Raw genomic sequence first — 26983 nt, forward strand, 5'->3', positions numbered from 1 at the left:
ACATGTATTGCCCTTTACTCAGAAGTTTGTGTTTTGCATTACACATAAGTCTTATAGGCCCAGTAAGCTCTTTTAGGTTGATGCTAATTATTTAAAGCAAACATTTTATCTTTGAAATATGAAAAAGTAACATGTTGGCAACCATTGCTGTCTATGGCCTACTTCCTACTGAAGGTTAACTTGTATCTGTGCTGGACCACTTTAGTCAACAGAGTCGGGGGCTTCATGGTAGAATGCTCTTCCATACCCCCCCCCCAATCCTCTGCATTAAATGAGCTGGCATGTCAACGAGAAAGCTAGCTAGCATCCTTCTCCCTTAGATCTATTTTTTTCCACCTCCACCAGGCTAAGCAGCTGATGCCCTACTTGTCCTGGCCCAACCTAGCCACAGTGATCCATGCAATAGTCACCTTCAGGCTGGATTACTGCAACTCGCTCTACGCAGGGCTGCCCTTGAGACTGTTCCAGAAACTTCAACTGGTCCAGAATGCAGCGGTGAAGGTCCTTATGGGGAGCCCTTGGAGAGCCCATATTCAACCGGTGCTCCGCCAGCTGCACTGGCTCCAGGTTGAGTACCGGATCAGGTTTAAGATTCTGGGATTGACCTTCAAGGCCCTAAATGGTCTGGGACCTTCATACCTACGGGACAGCCTGTCCTGATATACCCCTCAAAGAACATTACGCTCTTCAAATAACAACCTACTGGAAATCCCCGGACCAAGAGACATCCAGCCCTGGCCCCAGCCTAGTGGAACTCTTTGCCGAGTGAGACCCAGGCCCTGTAGGACTCCACCAGGACCATGGTTGAGGGCAGCAATGGTTCCATCATGACCAGCCTTGCTGTGCCTGCTGTACCGCCCGCCATTTTCTGCACCTTGCATCGATCAATCTCTACTTTCCACCTGGCTGCGTCATCACCAGTACCAGTTTTAAATGGTATCATTGGACTCTTGGTTTGATTATTAATTGGGAGGAAGTATTTATTGGTTTTAATTATATTTATTTATTGCATAGATATTGTATTTTAATGTGATGTAAGCCGCCCTGAACCCAACCTTGGTTGGGAAAGGGCGGGTTAAAAATCAAATAAATATCCATGTATATCCATGAGATATTCTTGTTAAAACTGGTACCTAATCTAGCTAAAGATCAACTTTGTATGGTATTACATATGATAACTGTGGCTAGAGCAACCTTTGCCAGTCACTGGAAACAAAAATCAACTCCAAAGATAGAGGAATGGCTGGTTAAAGTTAAAGAAATATATGCTTTAATTAAGCTAACAGCATATCAGAAAAACAGAGATACAATAAGATTGGATGCCGTATGGTCTCATACAATAAGTAAAATAGAGAATTTCATAAATAAGGGCGGGAAAGAGGAATGCATTGCTCTCAGTCAGGACGTAATGATGAATATGAAGACATAGAAATAAGCTATAGCATGGGAGACTTGATCTTATTATGTGTGTGTGTGTATAGTATTTTAAATTACGAAGATTGTCAGTAATTCTGATTTTTTTTAGTTGTTACTGTCATTGGTTTTTTTCTAATAAAATTTAAAAAATTCAAATAAATAAATAAATAATGTAGAGGAAGTCTTTTGTATAGTTGAGATTCTCAGATTCAGTTGTGTGAGCCTCCGCCTGTGTGTTTTCAGAGAGACAGCTCTGCTGCACCAGTGAGAACATAGCCTAGGTTGGCAGCCTGACATGCAGAAATTAAATGAAGTTTTGCCCGTTAATTTGAAAACACAGCTTCACCTCCTAAAATTGCTGTATGCCAGTTTAACAACAGAATTGTTAGGACAAGGCCAATATACCGGTTGGGATCCCTTTTTTCCTAGTCTCTCTTCCATGTTGTATTACAAGTATACTTTATACATAATTGTTGGGGGTGGGAAATAAGAAAGTTCAAATGCTATTAGGTGGTAAGGTAGTATCGTACAGCAAATCTACTAGTTGGCTAAGACAATGGTGGTAAAAAGGTAACAGTCCCCTGTGCAAGCACCAGGTCATTCCTGACCCATGGGGTGATGTCACATTCCGACGTTTACTAGGCAGACTTTGTTTACGGGGTGGTTTGCCATTGCCTTCCCCAGTCATCTTCCCTTTACCCCCAGCAAGCTGGGTACTCATTTGACCGACCTCGGAAGGATGGAAGGCTGAGTCAACCTTGACCCGGCTACCTGAAACCAACTTCCATCGGGATCAAACTCAGGTCGTGAGCAGAGCTTGGACTGCAGTACTGCAGCTTACCACTCTGCGCCACTGGTGTCCCAAGGTTAAATTCCCAATTATCCTCAGGCTAAGCCTTCGCTCAGTCTTTATCCACTCTCTAGTTGTGTGGCTTCAATAACAGCCCTTAGAAGGGCAATTAATGTCATGATAATAAATCATCTGCCAAGACTGGCTTCTAGAGGCAGTAATCCATGAGATAAATGCCGTCCGCATGAAGCTTATGTTACATGCAAACCCACAGCAGAAAAACATAGGTACAGTACATACCAATTCACTTCTCCCCTCTTTTGAAAGGTGGGGATGCACTAGTCTCGGCCTCTGCATTTTAAAATCGTAATTTGTGTCTTCCAGAAGGATATTTTTTTTAAAAGGATATTTGGAACCACATCAAAGGTACAAATTATGTGACTGCTTCCTCTGTTCCTTTTTTTTCCCCTAGCACCCTCTATGCCACCGTATGAACTGGAAACACCTTTAAATCAAACTGACAGTACTGTGACAGTGATGTTGAAGCCTGCACAGAGCAGAGGCGCTCCAGTCAGGTATGGTGGAGCTGTGGAAGCTTTACAAGATTAAAACAAAATCAATTAATTTTGACAGCATTTTCAGGTGGTGGTTGTTGTTGTTGTTTTTAACGCGGCAATCAGTGTTTAAATCTGTGTTTGCATTATCGTTAATTGAGTTAAATAACAGATGAGGGAAGAAAATGCTTTGATGTGGAGTGTTTAGGTATTGTGTGAAGGATTTCAAAGCATGTTCTTTGAAAAATAAGGAACAAAGCTGCAGTGCTGTTATGTGGGTGGCTTCTTTACTCCTTTAAAGTAATTGCTCACTGCAGTGTTTATGAGTTCAAGGGCACATCATTATTTTCATCCTCTTCTGCTATGTTTTCAATAGCCATTTTCTCTTCTTTCCACCTACAGTCTTAATCACCATTATTTCAGGTAATCAGCTGAGACAAAGTTAGGAGATTTAAAAAAAAACTAAATTTCATCATGGTGAAGATAGAATGCAGAAAGAAATACGCTATTATTAAAAGGGGGGAAAAACAGTTTACCTGGAAGGGTTTGCAGCAATCTACTTGAGAGGTGATATATTGTAGTTGAAAGGCAGCACTACAAACCAGGAAGCCCCCTTTTAAAACCCCACTCCAGTTGCTACATTTCCCCTGATAAGACCTGCAGGCTGCTCTGAGCTTCACTAGGGTATAAAGAAAGGCAAACACCTCCTGTTCACTTGTGATGAAAGAAGGGGATTGAGGGAAGAAAATGCTCAGATCGGAGGCACTGAACCTTGCCTCATCCCATTTCCGACTCTAGCAGCTTGTTGTTGTTTTTCCCCCAGCCAGATTCCAAAGTTGGCCAGGCTGGGAGGAAAAGGCTGAAAAAAGCAGAGTGCGGTGAGTTGAGGCAAGGTGGAGCATTGTTTTCCTCCCCTAACACCAACCAAACACCTCCTGACCCCTCCCCATACACCAGCTGAGGATTCCAGGAAAGGAAGAAGAAGAAGAAGAAGAGATGGTTTTTCTGTTCCTACTTTATCACTTAAGGGAGACTCAAATGGGCTTACAATCACCTTCTCCGCAACAGACACCCTGTGAGGTGGGTGGGGCTGAGAGAGTGTGACTGGCCCAGGATCACCCAGCTGGCTTCATGTGTAGGAGTGGGGGAACAAATCCAGTTCGCCAGATTAGCCTCTGCCCTCTTCATGTGAAGGAGGGGAAAGAGCTCTCATATGTGAAGGAGGCATTCCACAGACACAAGATGAAACATTGGTCTGCCTCCCCTGACACCTACCAGACATCTCTGCCACTTACGAGTAGTTGAGGATCCCAGGAAAGGATCACATGCCAGTTGATGTCTGTTCCCATACTGCAAGTAAGAACAAGGATACTTTCTTCTCTCAGCCAAACCTTTTGTTGTTTTTCATACCCCATTAAGGAATCACATTCTCTCTCTCACACACAGTCAAACAACAACCTGTTGGGGGAAAAACTGCATACAGTTGAGCATCACGTGCAGTTTGGCCCTTAACAAAGATAAGATTTCTCAGTCTCCTTTTGGAGATAATACTGACTGGGTAGATGTAAGATTGAACATTAAAGCATCCCTTTAAATATGCTTAGATGTATTCCGAGGTCTGTATCGCTTTGCCAAATCAGCCTTATGCTATTAGTTCCTTCTACAAGAACCTGATTAGAGTGAACAGTAATGGGGCAAGATAAACACATCTGTATTCATTTGCGGGGAGGGGGAGTGGAAGTTCCCAGTAGATTGTTTCCTTCATCTGTATTCATTGTTGGATAGGAAAATGTAGCTGTACCTTATTTATGTACTTCACCAAGTGCAATGGCTGTCTATTGATTCTGTTGTAACCACCCAGCATGGCTAATGCAGATTCTTGGAACTGCGCTAAACTTTTCAGTGTAAATGATTGTTGTCGTTTTATTGATCAAAGCATCAGCTCTGTCACATAAAAATCTTTAATTCCTCTGATGGATAGAGGGAAAGTAGGAGAGAGAGTAAGCACAAATTCTAACAAATTACTGTCTAGATTCCCTTGTTTACAGTTTTACCACCTTTTCTTTTTACACTGGGGAAAATATAAAACAAGTGTGTGACTGGCCCTAATTTGTATCCTGTCCATTACAGTTACAACTGCATCATATTCAAGAAATTACTGCTTGGCTAAATGACATGTTTCAAAGAAGCCAGATTTATAGAAATGCTCGGAACCAGCTTCTATCACTTAAAGGTTATAATAACCCAGAGATCCAAATTGTTCATTGTTTTTAGAAGCATAGATTCACAGGCTAGTTGTCACGGACCATCCTGGTTTAGTGTGGGAAGATGAGTCCTTATTAAGAGGAGGAGAAGGACAACCTGTCCCCAAGCCCTACCTTGGCAGACCTTCCCTGTGAGTCTGGTGTCTCAGGGCCTCCCCAAAGGGGCCTTGAGCTAGCCCCAGCGCTGCCCTTTGTGCCAGCAGGGCCCTCAAGCCAGGAGGCTCCAGCGTGGACCCATCCACTGTCAGACCCACCATGGTCTCCTGAAGGTTCTCAGGAGCAGACGGTGAAGGGCAAGGGCTGAGGCTTGAACCAGGTGCAGGAGTGTGCACTTGGAGGCCCAAGGCCTCCCCTCCGCTGAGGGAATCCCAGGAGAAACCAGTAAGTTATGGCAGGATCTGGACCCACTACTCCTTATGAGTAAAGGAGCTGACTCAGCTTATGGAAAGGAGCTTGACGTGGGACCAGCCTCACCTGTAGGGAAACGTCCTATATAAGGCTGCAGTGAAGCCAAAGCAAGTGTGGCCTTGCTGATAGCAGTATCAAGTTGCCTGACTGGAGATTGATTTGTGGCACCTTGTTACCTGACCCTTGGACTGCTTTTGGACGTTGCCTTTTGGAACATGGGCTTTGACCCTGGCCTGAGACCTTGGACTGCATTCTGACCTTGCATTAGGATTTTGTTATGGGAACCTGGACTTTGAGGTTGGATTGTCACCTGAGAACCCCTGCTGCGAGACCCTGTAATTGCTGGGACTTGCTGCCCTCCTGGTGGTCAGAACATTAGTACAATCTTTATTTACAGAGATCTGGATCCTAAAGAAGTGCAAACAGAATTCATTAATGGAAGGGATTTTTGCAAGCTTCAGGCCCCCTATGCCCCTGAAAAAACTTTCAAGTTGGGTGTCCTCAGGAAGAGTAGCTGATGCAGCTGGGTGTGTGTGTATGTGTGGCCAGAATCAATGAGAATCAGAAGAAATCTTTTCCCCACCTCCACCTCTTGAACAGTTTTTGGAAAATATGCAGTGGTTTTATTTAAGAAGGCTCTAGCATTATAAAACAGTTCTTAGAGCAACAGTCAGAAACTGGGAAATGGACATGGGTGACTGCCTGTCTTTTATATTAATATTTACTCCCTTCCCCTCACAGTTTCAAGCTAAGTCTAACCAAACAGTTCATCTTGTAATAAGTCAGTTCCTGGACTATACTGCTTCATAATGAAGATGGAGGATTTGGTGGTTGAATGTTTTGCCTTTCCATTCCCTAGACATAGAAAACTTGGCAGGTTAGGAAGACTATTATTTATTTTTTATTATTTATTTTTAAAACCTCTATGCCACCTTTTCACCTAATTCAGGGTCCCCAAAGCTACAAGCATTAAAACAAAACATTAAGACATTTGAGACATTACAAAAAAAATCTAAAATACAAATATATATAAATATTTGAAACAATTAAAACATAAACAGAAAAAAATACCCTGCCCCCCACCCCCCACCTCCAGCTTACCCTCTTCCAAGAACTGAAGCTCCTGGGAAAATGAGCTCCACGTGGGATAAAAGAAAGCAGGCCAGCTGCACTTGCTGTAAAGGAGAGTGCAGTTTGGCACACTCTCCTTTTAAAAAGTAGGCTGCAGACCAGAGGGAAATCTCTTTCTGCCGATGGCAAGCCTGCGTCACTCCCCACTCCTCAGTGGGCCAAAGTCATTCTGGATTGGCCAGCTGGGGGTGGGGAGGAGGAGGAGGAGGAGAAGACTTGGTTTTTATATGCCGACTTTCTCGGCCACTGAAGGAAGAATCAAACCGGCTTACAATCACCTTCCCTCCCCCTCCCCCACAACAGACACCCTGTGAGGTAGGTGAGACTGAGAGAGCTCTAAGAGAGCTGTGACTAGCCCAAGGTCACCCAGCTGGCTTCGTGTGTAGGAGTGGGGAAACCCGGTCCACCAGATTAACGTCTGCTGCTCATGTGGAGGAGTGGGGAATCAAACCCGGTTCTCCAGATTAGAGTCCGCCGCTCCAAACCACCTCTCTTAACCACTATACCATGCTGGCTTTGAGCAAGGAGCCTCAGCTGGTAAAAGCTAAGCTGACTCATCCTTCACCGCAGCAGCCTCCATCCTTTTCCCCAAGTGCTTGCAGGCCAGATGAGAGTCTCAAGTGGCCCGATCAGGCCTTATGTATGTCTTATGTATGTCACCCCTGCTTTAGCCTTTCCTTGGGCTGTTGATCATTCGATTGCACTTTTTTCAACTATTATCCTTTTGAGATGGAGTGAAAAACAATATACAGTAATATTTCACAAGAGACTTACCATAGATCTGTACAAAGGCCTTGCAATACTGGCTGTTTTGTTTTAATCTCTTTCCTAATAATCTCTATTATAGAATTTGCTTTTTTACCATTAACGCACATTTCCATTTTTATTGAAATATCTTTATTGAAAGATCAGTCACCGGCAGTTCAGATCCAACATTATATCTGTAAATTTAGGATTGTGTTGTTGTGGATTTTTGTACTTTTTAAAAAAGTAATAATGACAAGAAACATGTGAAACTATTTGGATGTATTTTAAAATACCATCTTATAGCTGGACCCAAGTTACATAATAGTTCTTGCCAAAATGTCAGTCTTTTATTTGTATGTCTGTCATAAACATTCTTCCCTGATGTTTTCATTTTATTTAGAGCACATTATTTAGGGTTCTATAAAGTTGTGGAGTTGAAAGGAAAACTACAGGGTCATCTCCTGCTATCATTGCCTGCAAACTGCTTCTGAATTATAGCTTTACAGGCCATACAATAACCCAAAACATGGTTCAGCGAGTCTGTGATATCAAAGTGATGGAGCTTTATTGATGCCCATAATTGTCGCTCCTTTATGGAAAAAGAGCATTCTTATTTATGGTCAAACGGTCAATTTCACTTACATTGAGGGAACACTGCAGTAATTACTTATATTGTAAAAAATGTTGTAATTCATTTTTGTTATGCAGTAGAACTTGCCCTTGAATTTTTCACAATGGCTAGAATTAACAATTTTTTGATGCAGGTTGAATACGTGTCATAATGACTTATTGGGAAAGTTGTATGACACATTCTGTGCACATTTTTAAATGCAGTGGTCACAGAAAGCTACATGAAATAAGTTTCCAGTAACTTTCCTCTTCAAGACTATACTAAGATTCCAAAAGTTTCTACCACCTAGACCTTATAAAATCAGTAGGAATTAGCTTTTCCAATTGGGTGCCTGAGATACGGCTATCCAAGAGAAGTCTTGGAGCATCCTTTCATACATAATACTGTGCTTATCTGGGGGCTGTGGAGAAGGAGTCTGTCCTCAAGCCTCTTTCTTTCCCTTCCAGGCTATCATGTCCAATTTACATCTGAGGTCGCTCTGTAGAGTAAAAGCAAATTTGGAAATGAATGCATTTTAAAGAACGTAATAATAATGTCATATTCACATATGGGTATTTGTAGGGAAATTTAACAGGAAGAACTGTTTTTGTACCAGTACCACTGCATGTGTAAAAGTCATGTTGTATTTAGGGGATTGATCCTTGACATCATTTGCAGTTTTTAGTTTTTCAAACACCCAGAAGCTCTGTATCATACTTTATATAAGAATGCATACAGCAGCTTGCAAAAATAAACCTGTATCATCAAAAATATCAAACCACATAAAAGAATAATATAAAAGTAAATTGTACAATGACCTCAATATAGATACAAGTACCAATAATTCTTTCCAGCAACATTTCTGTGCAGTGTTTTTAAATGACGATTTCGAAACCATGTTCAGAAGGTGCCTTTTAAGAAGGCACTTGGGAAGGCATCTGCCATTCAACACTCTGGCTGCATTTAGACATCACAACAAACCACTTCATGTTTTTGATCAGCATGAATGTAGCTTGTTCGCTGTGCTTGTACATCCCTGCCTCTTTCTCCCTGTATTCGTTCATGGCGTGGAACACAGTTGAAAGCTTCCTTGTTGGGGAAACCTTCAGTTAAACTCCCAGTTTGCCAGATGTCAGCACCTAGGCAAATCAGAGAAAACAAATTCCAGTTTAGCCCCCTGCCTGAATTTGAACATTGTAGCAAACTGGAGTTTAAAGCCTTCCCAAATCAGGAAGCTTTCAGTCACACTCTGTATGAAAGCTCTCTCTTTGGCTGTTCCCACACAAAAACGCTGTTCAGGCTTTTCTCAGTTGCTGACCTACTTCCAGCCGAAGTGCACAGACAACTGTGCTTCCTTCACTTTTCCTCAATGTTTTGTTTTCTTAGTTTGTATCTTGGGTTTTCCCTTACACACTTGGCATTTTCGTCAACACTGAGGGTGGTGGCATGCCACCCTTTTAATTTTTTCCCCTTTTGCACATGAACTATATCAATATTGCAGAATTCCATGGGAGGGTAGTTGATTTTGTGTGATCTCTAGACCAAGGGCTATTTAAAAGAGGGAGGACTATGGACATTTAATTTCTCAGCCAATAAAATCTGCAAACCCTGTACACACTTACTTGAGAGTAAGGCTTGTTGAATTCAGTGGAACCCATTCAGTGGGTCTTCTATAGGGATATATCAACCTAAACCCAGCCTATTCATAAAAAGTGGCTGCCACCAGTGGAAATGGTGGCAACTCAGAAAAAGGAGAAAATGGCTACAAAGTGAGGCAGTGGAGTGGACAGATGTCAGCTACACTTTTAAAAGTGCAATAGACATTACAGACTCCCCAAAAACCACTGCAGCTCCTTTGGGAAACATCAGCACAAAGGTTGTCTGGGAAAAAATGGGAAGAACTTGGGGGTGAGGAACCCTTAAAAGTAATGAGCAGCAAATGCTATTGTGTGTAAGCTAGAGGGAAAACCAATGCAGCTAGGAAGCCAAGCTGCAGCAAAAACTCCATGCAGAAATCTCTTTTCTCTGGTGTCACAACTAACCTCTGTTTGCTCGTGATGGACACAATGATGGTTTGTTTGATATTTTCTCTTATTCCCTTCCTCCTCCCCATCCCACTACAGCTTGTTTGCAATGTTCAAATTGTCATTGCTACAGTAGATTAGCACAACTACTACCATTATGCAGTCTTTCCTTTGAAAAACTTTCTCTCTGTAATGTCCTTCACTTATGCTGAAAGAGTAATCACTGACATTTCCAGCAAACTCCATAATAGCAAAACAAGTCCTAGCTGAAAACTAAGCTGTTCAACCTAATTTTGCATTGACACTACCGTCTCTTCCTATGCTGTAAATGGAAAATCTGTTGTAAGGAACAACTGCACATACTGCTCCAGAGCTGCAGTTTTTAAAACGGCAGGAAAATTAAAGAAAAAATTATGAAAATAATTAAACAAAGAAAAAAAATATGTTTACAAAGCTGAAATTAACCACCATTACATATTTAAGTTTCTGTCCTATTTCATGTGAGCAGTAAATGGCTAACTAGTTCTGTCGGAATGTGTCTTAATGTACAGTTGATGCGATCCACAATACATCTTCAGTTAGTACTCCACTTGTGGGTTTTGTTGCTAGAAGGTAAATATTGCATTAAAGTACTCATTGCCCCTCCAGATTTACTAAGTGGCTTCTGCTTACGAAATGGCATCCCAGCTAGGTAGTAGTGGCCTGGTCTACCACTGTGTCTGCTTTATAGAGACAAGTTCTTCCTGCTCTTTTCTTTTTGGGTTTGCATGTGAAGAAAAACAGAACCTGATTTTAGCATCACTAGTGAAAACAGTGACGGGTGAGTGCAGTATAATTTTTAAAAAAAATTGTATTGCTTGAATGCTTTGGAGGAGGGTATTCTTTCTTTGGGATTTTGGCAACTGGAACATTTGAAGTTTGAACAATAAGTGCGTTACTTTGTTCTATTTATACCCTCAGCAATTTTCAACGTTCTTTCAAAACAGAAATTAATCTACTATGTAAAGCAGATTAAAAATCTTTGAAATTATGTTTGCATTGTTATAAGTGTCACAAATGTAAATTAATGGAAAACGTGTTCTGTTTCTACGTTTCAAACTGTAACTCTGTTATGTTCTTACTGTAACCTAAATAACTATTTGAAAGAATCCCTAAGTGTCAAGTATTTATTTTTTGAGGGAAATTTACATAGCTAGATATTACAATTCACCACTATAGTCAAGATCTCTAACTCTCTATGCTTTATTAGCGCGTGTGAGGAAACTATTTTGTCAGGAATATGTGGCTTGTCCTATGTGGAATAGTTATGTTCCTGCTCACAACATTAAAACGTAATAAGTAATGGTTCAGATATTACATTGTGCAAATTTTCAAATGCTGAGAATCAGCCACACTTTTGTATTTAATGTGCAAAACTAAACAGTTCAGCTAATAACTTACAGTTCATCTTCGTGGCTTCTGTGCAGTCCCACATGGGACTGCACACACGCAAAGCCAGCCGGAGATATACTTGTCAGCTTCATAGAGCTCAAAAGCACGGATTGCTCCCCCTTCCCTCTCACACGGAGCCATGATTTTCCCTCCTAACGGTCTTGTGACAAGAGGGGAGGAGGGAGCGCTCCCCTTCAGTTCTCTTTCTGCCACCGTAGAGAGAGGACGCTGTTAGCTTCTGAGAGATAATTCTGAGGAGTTGCCGCTGGGGCTGGGTCAACAGAGTCAGGTGTTTCAACAACCATTCTTGAACGCCCAGCATGGCCTGTCTGTGATTCAGATTCCTTCTGCTGCACCTTGTTCTCTCCCTGCTGAGGGTTGGATTGCAATGGGCTCTCAGCCAGTTGAGGTTTGAGGAAGGCCGGTTCCTCCTGGCACGGCTCTTCCCCTGATGATTCCTCGCTTGCTGGGATCTGAGCCACAACATATATATTAGTAGAATTTGTCATTCATTGATTATTGCAGTAAATCCCAGTATCTGTAAAACAGTGCTGAAGGTACAACGAAATGACTAAACAGATTGCTGTGCCATTAATCCAAAGTTTTAAACCATCTCAGTTGTTTCTCATAGAAGAATGGTTGGACTACTTAACAAACTTCAATCATGATAATAAACAAATGCCTTATGATGTCTTTATGAATTCTTTGGTTTATATAATGAGAAAGGGGTATAACTGTTGTTTCTTAATTTGCTTATTTAGCAATATTAGATGCAAACTGATGCACACCTTCATCTCACCCCATTCTACACAAAAAGGAAACAGAGAAGTTATAGAACTGCCCCATGGTAAGCTGTAGTACTGCAATCAAAAGCTCTGCTCACAAGCGGAGTTCAATCCTGACAGAAGTCAGTTTCAGGAAGCTGGCTCAAGGTTGACTCAGCCTTCCATCCTTTTGAGGTTGCTAAAATGAGTACTCAGCTTGCTGGAGGTAAAGTGCCGACAACTAGGGAAGGCAGTGGCAAAGCACTCCATAAACATAGTCTGCCTAGTAAACGTCATGATGTGGCATCACCCAACGGGTCAGTAGTAACCCAGTGCTTGCACAGGGGACCTCTGCTTTTTATAAAAATGTACAAATGTAAAGGGGAATTGGGAGTTGATTAGATTTTCTGGGGTGCAAGTAGATTTTATAAGTGGAGATCAACCACCAGATATGGAAAAACCAGGTTTGTTCCCTTACTATTTAAACACAGGTGTTCTAGAACCAATGTGATGTAGTAGTTAGAGTGTCAGACTAGGATGTAGGAGACTAAGGTTTGAGTCCCCACAGTGCCTTGGAAACTCACTAGGTGACCTTGGACCAATCAGTCTCTCTTTGCTTAACAGGTTTGTTATTGTTTTGAGGATAAAATGGAGAAGAAGAGAATGATGTTGTAAGTTGCTTGGGTTCCCTGTTAGGGAGAAAAGCCAGTTATAAATGCATAATATATATATTTCTCATGGTCACTATCTTCAGTAGAACTGACCGAAGTGGTTAAGGTGCTCTACAGCTCAGATTTAAGAATATGACTTGCCTTGCTCATCGCAGAATTAGATTGCTTGCTGTTTTGTCCAATATTGAGTATATTATGGTAGTATATCACTGATTCCCATTATTTCCAGGGAGGGGATTCTTTTTGGAGATGCATGCTAGAATTTGCCAGAGGAAAGAAGGCAATGGAGGTTGTGGAGATTCACAGTAGCAAAGAACAAGTGGAGGAGCTGTAAGGACTTGTGGGGAGATCTCATTTTCGCCTTCTTTGCTACTTCTTCTTTCCTTTCCTTGAAAGTGTTCATAGCCTTTTTCCCCTTCTCCTGCTGTCTTCTCTTCTTCTACCGATCAGCCAACCTACACTTATCTGCCCTCTTGTCTTCAGCTTCCCTTCCTTCACTCCCCTGGCAACCTGTCCCCAGGAAAACTCTGAGCGAGTTGTGCAGTACCTGCAACCAGGCCTAGTTGTGTTTGTGGGGGAAGGGGGGGTCTCCAATGACTTGGGCACACCTCATGTTCCTCTTTATCCCTCCCCATGCTATTTCCTCTTTCCCTCCCCCTGGCAACTCCCATATCCTCTTTTCTCCCTGTTTTCTTCTCTCCAGCCAACCAACCTACCATTTATCTTCCCCCTCCCCCGTCTTCAGCTATATTTATTATTTGTTTACTTAATTTACACACCTCCTTTCTCTACAGTGGGGACACAAAGCAGCTTAAATTGTTCTCCCCCCCTCCATTATATTCTCACAACAATCCTGTGAGGTAGATTAGGCTGAGAGTATGTGACTGGCCCGATATCACCCAGCAAACTAATATGGAATAGTGGGGAGTTGAACCTAGGTGTCCCAGTTTGTGGTCCAGCATTATAACCAGTAAACCACACTAGCTTTCTTATGGTGGCTGCTGTTGAACATTAGCAAGCAGGAGGGCCTGGGGGAGTACGGTAATACAAGTTGCATGGTAATAAGTTGCCAGGTGGTTGCTGCTAGGCCTGGTCTCAGTGAGTCCTCTCCCTGTCTTTTAATGACAGAAACCAAGGCTTGAAGGTCTGCAATACATTTGTGGCTACCTAGCAATGGCCACTGAAGGCATTTATTTCTTAAAGCTACAAGTGATGCCTCTATCATTTTGGAGGTTTTTAACATCCCAATTTTTTTAAACGAGTTCTGATTTTTCTGCAAACCTGGGACATTTCTCAGGTTGGTAGAAAGATTTATCTTGTCTTTTCATGGTGCCAGCCTCTGGATTTAAGTATCCACAGATTTGGCCATTTTGAGAATTAGATATTTGGATAATTTTCACCATACACAGCACCAAAAAGAGATCTTCCATTTCAGCCTTATGTACTTGAAATTCCAAGCCTGATGTAAAGATTAATAACAGGAGGCCTTTTAGGGAGCTCTCAGACTCATTCTAATGTTCTAGTTGTTCTTTTATTATCCCAAATGTCCATAACTAACAGCTTTTTTTCACCCTGCCATTTGTTCGCAATATGGGACTATAATTGAGTTCATATTTTTCACCCAACCTTTCAGCTGTAATTAATATTTTATTATATCAGATTTTATCACTAAATAGCCTAGCAGCAGGGTATTGAGTCGCATATACTTTAAAAAAGGCACTAGTGACTTACTGATGCCAAGCCTCTTCCTTGTAATGAGTTATGGTTGAAAGAACAGAAAACGCTTTTAAGATACCCAGCTAATATTCCAAAGCAATTTATGACTGATCTTATCTAGATCACAGCCAGACCAAGAGAAATTAAAGTTACAAAAATGGAATATTCATCATAGAAGATCTAGTTATGATATCCGGCATGTATGGCATATGACAAAAAGAGAGAAGCCTATACAAGATCAGTTATCTCTTTTTCATTAATGCGTTTTATGAACAAAATCTGGTTAGGTCAAATGTGCTTTGTGCTTTGGTTCATAAATGATATGACAAATGTTTGGTTTCCTTATGTTCAACTATAGGCTTGTATAACTTGCATAATGGATAATGCATTCTATTGTATCTCAATACCATGCTGCTTGGTTGTTGTTGTTTTTAATGAATTAGACTACTTTTCAACAAGGAAAATAGACTTGCATATAAGATCTTTTTAGGATATTGATCCATAAGAACTAGGGAAAGTGAGAGATTTCATTTGTAGCAGCTTTGAGGACTGATTTCCTCATAAATCCAGCTATTATAAAGAATGGGTTATACATAACTACTGGATCAGAATAAGAAGAGGAACTAATTTCTTCTCTACTGCACGCTTAGAATAGGTATGGCGTGGGCCTGTAAGTATAGAAGGTGTTTAGAGGGTTCCGTACCATGTAAGTGGGCCTGGCCCAGTGGCTGGTACCACACAACTGTGCCACAGTTTTCCTAGGTAGAAACTGCAGAGGGAGGAGAAGGAAAGCTTAAGACAGAAGGGCAGATAAAGGTAAGTTGTCCATTGGGTGGGAAGGAGATAGAGTTGCTAACTCCAGATTAATACATTCCTAGAGATTTGGTGGTTGGAGTCTGGAGAGGGTAGTGTTTGGGGAGGGTAGGAGCCTCAGAGGGTATAATGCCATAGACTCCACCCTCCAAAGCAGCCATTTACTCCAGGGTAACTAGGGCTGCCAACCTTCAGGTGGGGGCTGGAGATCACCTGGAGTTACAACTGCTCTATAAATGATAAGAGATCATTCCTCTGGAGAAAATGGCTGCTTTGGAGAGTGGACTCTGTATCATTATACCCTGCTGAGGTTGCACCCTTCCCCAAACCTTGCCCTCCCAAGGCTCCACCTGCAAATCCCCAGGAGTTTCCCAAGCTGGATCTGGCAACCCTAAGGATCTCCGTAGCTGGCAGATCTATTGTGATTCCAGGAGATCTCCAGGCCCCACCTGTGTAGCCTGGCAACCCTTGAAAGAGAGAAGGAAACTGGAAAAGGAGATGGGCTATGGGGGCTTTCAGGAAAAGGAATGAGGAAATAGTGGAGGAGGGGAAATGATAAGCCTCCCTCAAAGCCTTGCAGATTCCCACTTGTATAGTCTAATAGTGAAGTTGGCCAAATCTGAGAATACTTAAACCCGGTGATTAGAGCTGTGAATATACAAGATATGGACTTCTACACTCTTGTGATTACTAGGAAAGGATGAGAAAAGCACTATAATTTTTTATTGCCTTAAAATGTTCAAGAGTATGCTCCTTAATAAAGAATTCATGCAGAAAGCATATTTTTGTTCTTGTTTTTAGAATGTTCTCTTTCAAACAGAATGCTATTATCATTTTTGAAATTGTAATAAAAGAAAGACCTAACAGGTACCAACAATCAAGGACATCTTTATGCATTAATCTGCAGCTTGCTTAAGAGAGCAGGAAATACTTTTAACAGTACCTGGCAATATCAATGCATATAGCGTGTCCTTACATATTAAAACTGTTCTTAAGAGAATGCACCTAACAGTGGTGAAGTGTTTCAGTAGGATAGTTGATACAAAAGAACAATGCCCATGGGAACCCTGCCAAACCCTTCTTCCCTTGTATGTTTGTGCGATAACTTGCTGGTTAAAATGATCCAACCCTTAGATGTAATATAGGCCTAGTTTACATGCAGGTGATAAACCTGAGTATACCTGCAGACTGAGGGTGGGGGCTCACATGGTAGAATTCTTATCCATATAAAACATAAGTGTGTTGAGGAGAAGGTGAACTAAACCTCCTGTCCTTGAACTTTCCTATGTGGAGGAGCGTTCAGTCACACAAGCCTGCAGTCTGAAATGTTATAGCCCAGACAGAGGTTTACTGAGTAAGAAGTAGGCCATAGTCCGTATTCAGCTGGAGGATATCTATATGTTTAGAAATAACTTTGATGAGTGGAAAAGTTGTACTTCATAAATCATAACTCTTAAGGCTCTGTTATAATAAACATTGGTACATTTGCCCTGTTACAACTGAAGGTTTCTGTAGCTGTAATAGGCCATGTACCATGACTTCACTCCTTGCTACATGCTCAGTAGGGTGCTGTGTTCTACTTTACTTTTAAATGCAGAACAGTGATCTTTTTACAGTCTGCAGATATATACATCCATGTCTTATTATTTTACAGCAGGGGTGGGGAACCTTTTTCCTGCCAAGGGCCATTTGCGCATTTATAACATTATTCGGGGGCCATAACCAGGTGTAGATCTCCGGGGGGGAGGGGAGACTACGGTTTCCAGGTCTCCAGCCACCACCTGGAGGTTGGCAACCCCAGGGGAGACCACGCAGAGAAGGCCTGGAGGGCGCCTCCGCTCCCTTGTCCTCCCCCCCATCCCAGGCAGGAGGGCAGCCAGCAGTAGGCCTGAGCAAACGAGGCGCCAGGAGGCAGCCAATCCACAGGGAAGGAAGGGAGGAAGGAAAGAAAACAGAGAAAGAGGAAAAGGGAGGGAGGGGAAAAGAGGGAGAAAGAAATGGAGGGAGGGGGGGAAAGAAAGAAAAGGACGGAGGGAGACAGACAAAGAGACAGAAAAAGAGGGAGAGAGGGAGAGAAAGAATGACAGAAAAAGAAGAAGAAAATAAAAGCCTTCCCCCCCATACACACACCTGTGCACGCTGACCCCACGCGACCAGGCCCCAACCTCCACGCCTCCCCCCCCACACCCCCGGCCCCGGAGCTCCCGAGGGCCGCAGAAAATGTCCTTGGGGGCCGCATATGGCCCCAGGGCCTGAGGTTCCCCATCCCTGTTTTACAGTATGATGTAGGCATTGAAATGACTGAGCCACTGAAATATACTTTTATTTAGTTAAAGTATAGCATTTAGGAAAGGTATACAGTGGAAAAGATAGGCCACCTCTGAAGCTCTTCAGGCTCTACTGCAATCAAGATATCATATAAATAAACAAACATTTTTCTTCCCTGAGGAGGTGAGTAATTGGTCTCACTCTCTTTGTAAATGCCCTTCCAGCAATATGCTGGATAAAGTCTTCACCTTCCACTGATGATACACTCTCCTTTACAGGAAAACCATCGGGATTTCCTGCCTGTATGCATAGGAAAGCTAAGAAAAAGCTTTGCTTGGATCTCTTTTTTGCCAGAAAATCCCCTTAGTAAATAGTGACTTTCAAATCTTTGAAAATATTCATTTAAAATGGTCAGATAGTCACAAAGAAGCTTAAGCTTAAAGGTTTCGTGTTGAAAAGTAGATGCCATTCCCCTGCCCTTCCCCCTGGATCAGGACTCTGAAAATAATCTTATCCAAGCCACTTGAGAGTTTGTATTGGGCATTTATCTCTAGAGGCTGAAATTAATCCATCTTTTATCTCCTCCTCTTCTAAGGCTACATGAGTATTTCTTCCTGGGTTTATTTGTGGACTGACTACCTGTAGTAAACGATCATAAAAATAATATTTTAGGATTTTTGCCTCTACTTGGCCTTTTATAGAAAGATTTATATTTCCCTGAATTAAAATGAAGAACATCAACTTGATTCCAGTTACCAGTGAATACATTACTGAAAGATTAGGAATGGAGCTGCAACTAACAGTAACAGAGGAAATTTCAAGTGTGAAATCTTACATTGCAAAAACAGTTCTTGTTCCAGCATCACATGGAAAGTAATTCACCATGTTAAAGATTTAGTGGGTATTATTGTTAGCAGTCATACTGGGAAAGGTTGAGGGCAGCAAGAAAAGAGGAAGACCCAACAAGAGATGGATTTACTCAATAAAGGAAACCATAGCCTTCAATTTGCAAGATCTGAGCAAGGCTGTCAAAGATAGGACATTTTGGAGGACTTTCATTCATAGGGTCGCCATGAGTCGGAAGCGACTTGACAGCACTTAACACACACACACATTGTTAGCAGCTATGGAATCTTTTCACTTTTCCCCATCTAGAATATTCACGGTGACTTCCAATAAGGGTCTTGAAGAGTGATCAAGTTAGATCCAAATATTGTTGTTGTTTTTTGTCACTTATACAGTAGAATGTAATTTTTTTCACTCCTGCTACAACCCTTTGGTAAAGGTCCCCTGTGCAAGCACTGGGTCATTCCTAACCCATGGGGTGACACCACATCCCGACATTTACTAGGCAGACTTTGTTTACGGGGTGGTTTGCCACTGACTTCCTCAGTCATCTTCCCTTTACCCCCAGCAAGCTGGGTACTCATTTTACCAACCTCAGAAGTATGGAAGGCTGAGTCAACTTTGAGCCAGCTACCTGAAACCAACTTCCGTCGGGATCGAACTCAGGTTGTGAGCAGAGCTTTTGACTGCAGTATTGCAGCTTACCACTCTTCACCACGGGGCTCTTTGAGTTCCCCAAAATTCTGCTTCTTTGGAACAAGGCACCATAGCAACTATGTGGGGGGGCAAAATGGAGATACAAAGTGGGAAGGGGAAATTTGTGGGGGGGGGGGAATGGCTGGCAGAAAATGATCTTTGGATTCAACCTAAATGTCTTATAACTTTCTCCTTACATCTTTGATCTGTCTCAGGCTATACAAATTCCTCAGCATTGAACACATTGAAGGGAAGGCATCCAGAAGTTTGGCTGTGTTGTCACCAATATGTGAATGATACTCACCTCTGTCTCTCATGCTTCCAGCGGGTGCAGGAAGTGCACTGTGGATACAGTGAGCCAATGCCTGGAGACAGTTATGAGGTGGATGTGGGCTAACAAGCTGAAACTGAATCCTGACAAACCAGAGGTTTGTGGGAGGAAGGATTGAACCAGGAACTGATGTGTGTTCTGTTTTGTATGGGGGGGTTACACTCCCCTCCCAAAAAAAGAGCAGGTTTGTAGTTTTAGGGTGCAGGTGGACTTGGGCCACCTGCTTGATGAACAGGTGGCAGGGGTGGCTAGGAGTGCCTTTCACCAGATTTTGCCTTTTCCTAGGCGAAAAAGATTTTACCACTGTGGTGCATGCCCTGGTAGCATCTGTATTAGACTACTGAAATGTGCTCTGTATAGGGCTTCCTTTGAATACTCTTTGGAGGCTACAATTGGTGCAGAATACTGCAGCCAGAATTCTGACTGGGTGGGTCGTAGGGACCATGTTACCGCGCTCTTGTTCCATGTACATTGGTTCCTAATTTGCTTTTAGCCCAATTCAAGGTGCTGGTTTTGACCCTTAAAGCCCTGTGTGGTTTGGGGCCAGAATACCTTAAGGACTACATACTCCTAATATGAACCTACCAGGCCATTATGGTCATCTTCAGAGGCTGTGGTTTGATTTCCCCCGCCATCTAAGACTAGTTGGGGGGGGAGGGGGCAACCCAAAAAAGGCCATTCTCTGTCCTGGCATCAAAATTATGGAATTCATTCCCCAAGGAGATTTATCTGTCCCTTTTTATCACTGTCTTCCACTAGCAATTGAAACCTTTTCTATTTTGTATGGATGTCATCTCACTGACTTTTACTGATTTTCCTTTTTGTATGTGTGTCTGTGTGTTTTGTTTTAATATTTTGACGGTGTGTATATGTTTTAAGCTTGTTTTAGGGCTTTCCGCATGGGATTTTTTCATCGGTTCTGGCCCCATACTGCTTTGGTTTATCCCCTGATTTCCACCGACATTTTTGTGCCTTTAGTTTTCACTGCTGAAGTAGACTGCTTGTGTTGTAACTTGTTACCCTAAATAAGTGCAGGAGGGCAATGGCTGCCTTGGGAACTTGGGCAAGGAAAAAGATACCATTTGTGTCTGGGGTGGAGCCCGGGAAATCTGTACTTTCCTACCCACACGGCAACTTTGCTGGATCCATTCTGTAGGACCTAAGTGGTAGCAAGACCCAAATAGAAATATTTATATAGAACATGTAACCAGCTTCAATTCCTTTGAGTGTAATTAGTAGAAAATAATAATTTTGCAAAAGCAATATTTTTGTCACATCTATATTAAATAGTTATGTTGGGAATATTCTATTTAGTGTAGCTTTTAGTTTATGTTTTGTTTGCCATTTAGAGATACTGCTAGAAAGGCAAGGGTGGGGACAGAAAAAGCAATCCAAAGATGCAAACTTCTTTAAAATCTAGCATATGCCATTTCAGACACTTTTGTATATTCAAGGCAATTCTTGTAGCAAAAACAAAGACAATAAAAATAATTACTCAAACTTTGAGCATCATAATTACATACCTGTGCTTAAATACAAAAGGAATACGCATTGCTCAGTTAATTTATGTTCTTCTGGTCAGGCTCTTCTTCGTGTGCACCCACTTTCAGAATTATGATGGGTGGCAGTATTTTTGGTGGTGGTACCCGCCTTTGGAGCTCTTCCCTTATACATATGTGCCTTGCAACTAGTCTTTTTATTTTTAGATGGCAGATTTTAAAAAATCCTTCGATTGTTTTATTATCTCAATTGGTTTCACTCTGGGTTGGATTCAAATACTCTCAAAGGGCCAGATCCAGACTAAATTTTCCACCAGTCCCATGGAGCTTTCCCATGCCTCTCCTGTTCTCACTGCAGCCACTGATCTCCATGAAATGCTACTCCTGGGGAACAGGCAACCCTGAGGGATGGTATGTGAGGGGTCTACATCATGAAGGGTGGGTTTATTGAAATTGCCCGTTTAATCTGGATCTACTTCCAAGTCTTCCTTCCAACAGATGAAGCCTGCCATCAGAGGAAACATTCCTCTGTGACTTACTTGGTAGAAGATCTTTGGATCCAACCAACTATTTTAATGTTTTTATAGTCAGCTTTATTTTTCTGTTATTTGTTAATTATTTTCAGGTTGTTGATTTTAATAATCTTTGTTTTTATTGTAGTTTTATGATGGGCTTTGGGTGCATTTAGATTCATATTTTAAATCTTCAGTTTGAAAGCTCCTTTGGAAGCATCTTTAAGAGTTTGCATGATAAATTAATTAACTATGCCTAAAAATTATTTTGAAAGGCATAATGTAACTTCAGACAAATGGACAGTATTACTAACATGCCAGAGTAATATAAAGTTTTAATTTAATGTTTGCTGTTTTGCCAAGCTTCAGCTTCAAGATTTCTTTCCAGCTATATTCTCTTTTTTCTATATTATCAGTAAGCATTTCCAATGGTAAGATTTAAAGAAAGGTTTCAGATTATGGCTATGATCTGAATGATCTTATAAATTTCATTAACTAAGATGATCTCATTTATACAAATTTAAAACATATAACTCATAAAATGCTGTTGGGTTACCATTGACCCAGGTGCTTATAATGTGTTAATTTACATCAGGGACACAGTCCTATATGAAATGGGGCAGTAGACACGATTTAGCCATTTTTCATTACCGCTTGGACTTTGATAAAGGGGAACAGAAAAGAGCTTTGTGACCTTTCAGTGCTTAAATTATTAAAGAGCAAATAGATTTGAGGTCTGGTTGCTCACAAATCTAATTTGTCTCTTAGAGTAAAGATGAAAAGACATTTTGGATTTGAAATTGCTCTAGTCAAGTTGTACTTTCTTTAACATATTGAGGATGAATTCAGATATTTAGAATGCAATGTACATGGAATGCTGTGTATAGTATAACCGGTATAATCAGAGTAAAACTAGACTAGGACAGCAATCTTATTTCTAAAATATAGACATCCATATATAATGGCTGTATAACGATGTAGAAAAATTATTAAAATTATCTTCAATCAGTTTGTCAAATTAATCCACACTTTTCTGCTTATAGCTTGATGTTTTCATTTTTAGAAATTGTACATGTTGGCTTGCTTCCACAAGAGTGTTTCCATGGATGGAAGGATTTCTGCCCATGGAGCATGACTTTTCCACCTCCCCTCTTCCATTGTAGCCAGCAATGCTTCCCAAAATGCTTTTCCATGTGGGTATAACTCATTTTATCGGTGGGGGGGGGGGACTCCTTTCAATCCAAGCTATTGGTTGCTAAAGCTACAGATTTTACCCAGAAACAGAACAGTGGGTAATTTATAGTGCAGTGCTAAGGACTCTTTGGCCTTTTATGCAAGGATTGTTTCCATCGCCGTCAAGCCCTGAGTACTTCAGGGCTTTGTTTTCATTATGCATGTATTTTCTGACCTTTAGAAATCACCTCACTCTCCCCTGGCATTTCCCCCACATTTTGTGGATGCTGTTTTACCCTGAGTTTAATGTCTTCCTCAATCCCAAATTGAAAGCTGGTCCTGTGCATACTTGCCAATTTGGGGTTTTCTCCCCACACCCATTCTCGCTTCTTCCACTTGTCTTTCCTTGTCATCCAACCCCTCCCCTTGAAACCGGAATACTATGAGGCTGCTTATTTGTGTCAGCAAGTGTGTCAGTTTCAGACCTCATCCTGATCGAACGGGGTTTTTTTTTTATTGCAACTGGCAAGAATACTAAAATAATCACAAACAACCTGTGTGGCTGCTTATTTGGTCCGTTCCATAGCAAGTGTGTAAGTTTCAGACTTCCTGTGGATGGACAAGTGTGAGGAAACGGCTTACCCAGCCCAGCTGACATGGAGACAAACAGAGAACCTACACACACACAGGCACACACAGATGCATTCAAGAAGGGAAGCACTTCGTCAAAAGGGTGGGGGAGAGAGGAATTCAAACAATAGAAAGTGGCCGGGAAAAGAAAACAGAGGAAAAGGTCGGGGTGGGGGAGGGTTTGCGGTGAATTGCGACTATTCGGTTCAGTTAAAATGAAAGAAACCCACCATGTGGCTGGTAGGGACTGGTGATGTATTAAAAAAAATAGACTACAGCCAATCACAAAGCAGTATTTGTAGGGGGAAGGGAATAACGTACGCCATTAGTTCTGAAGCTTCACAGCTTCCCTGAAGATGCATAAATTTAACCCCAAGTAGTCCAGGAATTTCTTCGGGGGTGAAAGCCCCTGTGCATAGTGATTTGAGAATTCGAGTTCAAATACTGTGTATTGAGAGAGCAGCATATCCAGTGGAAACTACCCATGCATAAAAGGCCGTTCCTGTGAGTAAGTCCCATTCAGCAGACTTGAGTAGGATTCTGAGTGAACCTGCTTAGGATGACACTGTTACTATGGTATGTAAGAGTCGATCAGAAGTTTACTACAACTTATATTGGAACAGGGGACAGTTGGCAATTATGCAAGCATGCAGTTAAATGGTTGAGATTGTAACAGGCACAAATTGTCAATTGAGCTGCAGGGCAGTTGTTAAAGGAACAAAAACGCTTGTAAAAAGGGCTTAAAAAGAAGGAATGCCAGAGCTATTACCCCCCAGTTTGAAGGTGGCGCTAAGCTCCACCCCTCCACAGATTGAGTGCGGCAGAGATTTCACATGGAACCTGCAGCTGGCATGCTATTTCCCTTTTAAGTCAGAGTGAAGGAGATTTTTCTTTGCTCTGGCTTAAAAGGAAAGGTCCCAGGAGGCCCACAAGTCATGCTAGCAAAGGACCCAATGTCATGTGTAAGCTCCTCAGTAAAGTGGCACATGGAGTGTTCTACCTGGGTAAAAATCTCCATGTGGAAGCAGCCCAGTACTATTTTAGACTGAATTAAAATACTCTACACCAATATAATTCACAGTGGGTAGCTGTGTTAGTCTGTTTGCAGTAGTCAAAAAGGGCAAGAGTCCAGTAGCACCTTAAAGACTAACAAAAATATTTTCTGGTAGGGTATGAGCTTTCGTGAGCCACAGCTCACTTCTTCAGATACAGCTAGAATGTGAATCCATCGGTCTTTAAGTAGAGGAACAGTATGTAAATGTGAATAGCAGGCTTGATGGGATCTACACCAATATGTGAATGTTTAGCAAACATTAATACTATTTCAGTTGTTCAGCATTCTCATGATTGCAAAATTGGTTTCCATTGGGATAGATTCCAGAAATTTTAGGGCAGAGTGTTTTTGCATTGCTGAAACGTTGATGGTTTTAGTTGCTTAGATTGCTTAGATTGCTTAGATGAGCAAAATGTTGTGCCTTTTCTCTGTTCCTGTTTGAATATCTACTATTCGTTGCCAGTTGAACTAAGTGTCTATAAGCCTAAAATGAATGCAGATGCTTCTTTCCAGGTCAGAAATTGATAACCATGTTAACGAAAAGCTTAACATATTCCTTTGAAATACTTATATGGCTCTCACAAAGTATCTTCTGCATCTTGAGAAATAGCAATCTGTGACCAACTTTTTAAAAAGTTTATGTGAATGATCAAAATACTGGACTTTCTTATTAATAATGTCACTTTGCTTGCATTTTTCTTACCTGTTTTTTGTCCTAGCATTTGGTATGGTACTATTGTATTTGCGCAAGACAAATGACTTTATTTAATTGTTTGTTTGGTTTAGATTTAGATTTATATCCACTCCCCCACCACCACAGTGGGCCTCATACATTCACACACCAAAAAAAAGACCTTTTTTGTCTCTAATTTGTTTTACGAGTGTATCTAAAAGTGGTATTTCTGTACATTTAATCTATGAATTTTTAAAAAAATGTATGATGAATATTATTATTGAAATGAGTATACATTTAAAAACTTTTTAAACCAGCATCCTTGAGGAATTTGGGTTGCCAGTTAACCAAATACGCTGGTTAACAAAGCTTTTATCCAGCCCAGTTAGTTGGCCAGTTCCCACCCAAATTTCGTGGCCAACTCCCACCTGAGCCAATCAGTTAGCAGATGAATGAGTTGAGTGGCTCCAACCCAAATCCCTTGACTAGTGAGTGACGGGTGGTGACTGTCCGAGTCACTTGGACAATATGCAGATTAACCAAGCTTTCTGGTTAAATGGGTGCTAGTTAACAAAGCTTTTGCTATATTTAGGGAAAAAAGGGACATGTATTTCAGTTATAGCAATGTGAATATTAATATTTGTTTTTCCCTTTTATCCTTTCAAGCAATATGTTTTGCTATAAATACTATATTATGTGATTTCAAAACAAGGTTTGATTAGGTACCTTAATATAACCCAGCATTTTTCACCATTCTCTCTTCCTTCTCTTTCCTTCTGTTTTTTTTTAGTGTCTACCAAATAGTTGTTGAGGAAGAACGTCCCCGTAGAACAAAAAAAACAACTGAAATCCTGAAATGTTATCCAGTACCAATTCACTTCCAGAATGCTTCACTCTTGAACTCACAGTATTATTTCGCAGCAGAGTTTCCAGCCAACAGTATTCAAATCGCTCAGCCTTTTATAATTGGTGACAACAAGACCTACAGTGGCTTCTGGAATACTCCTCTTCTTCCCCATAAAAGCTACAGTATTTATTTTCAAGCTGCTAGCAGAGCCAATGGGGTAAGTCTTAGGACACTGGTAGTTTAAAGCAGGATCCATATGTGAGCAGACCACAGTACTGCAATTTTGGTGCCAAAAAAGACAAGAGAAAAAGAAATTACATCTGTCTTTTATGTAGCTGCATAATTGGCAGTTGTTACTGAATTGAGGGGAATGGGGAGGCAGAAATAACATAATTCTGTTAACTGGGAAAGGAAACCTAATAAACATTCCTTGTAAACTATCAGCCAATGTACCTTTGTTTTGTTCTCTCTCCTCTTTTAAAATGCTTTTTGCTTTTATTGTATCAGTTTCCTTGGATCATTCAAATATATTACATTAGTATATGTCACCTTAAACGTCCATTCTCATTCGTGATTGCCCTGATTTAGACATGGACCTTTGTTTTGTTGTCTCTCCAATAGGATAAGAGAAATAAGTTGCCTGAACCCAAGTGAAAAGTGCATGAAAGGTCCTTCCTTTGTAGATCACATTTCATCTAGCTGATGCTTTCTAGGATTGTTTTCCATTTCCTGGGCATACCTAGCCAGAGTCCTTCAACTCTTATCATGGTTTTGCTGTCTTCCTTGACAGCATGGAAATGTTTTCTGCCAAATACCATAATGGCCACTTCTTTTACAGCACACTGACAGTGCAGAAATGTGAATTATCATTGATTTTTGTTTGCTTTCCTGGCATGTTGCTTAGAACTGTGTAACCTGCTGTAAAAGGGGTGGGGGAGGAGATATCGCAAGGAAAAAGGGAGATATAGCAATGTCAGTGTATTTTCAAAGAAGAAGACAAATGTGAATGTACCATGTCTAATAACAGCTTGTTCATTGTCTAGGTTAATGTTAAAAGAAGTATTGATGTTACATGCCCATACATTTCCCTTCAGTTGTCCGTATGAGGCCAATTT

At 41.3% G+C, this 26983-nt stretch overlaps 1 protein-coding gene across 6 annotated transcripts in view; it reads left to right on the plus strand.

The window, feature by feature from the left end:
• The window catches only part of PTPRM (protein tyrosine phosphatase receptor type M), a 546095-nt gene that overhangs the window by 300031 nt on the left and 219081 nt on the right, over positions 1–26983 (plus strand). For all 6 annotated transcript variants that reach the window (XM_056854227.1, XM_056854228.1, XM_056854229.1 and 3 more), the window contains 2 exons: positions 2679–2781; positions 25812–26085. In XM_056854227.1, the coding sequence (XP_056710205.1) occupies positions 2679–2781; positions 25812–26085 (377 nt within the window). The remainder of the gene's footprint in view (positions 1–2678; positions 2782–25811; positions 26086–26983) is intronic.

This window comes from Euleptes europaea, chromosome 8 (genome assembly GCF_029931775.1).
Source record: "Euleptes europaea isolate rEulEur1 chromosome 8, rEulEur1.hap1, whole genome shotgun sequence".
Taxonomy (NCBI): Eukaryota; Metazoa; Chordata; class Lepidosauria; order Squamata; family Sphaerodactylidae; genus Euleptes; species Euleptes europaea.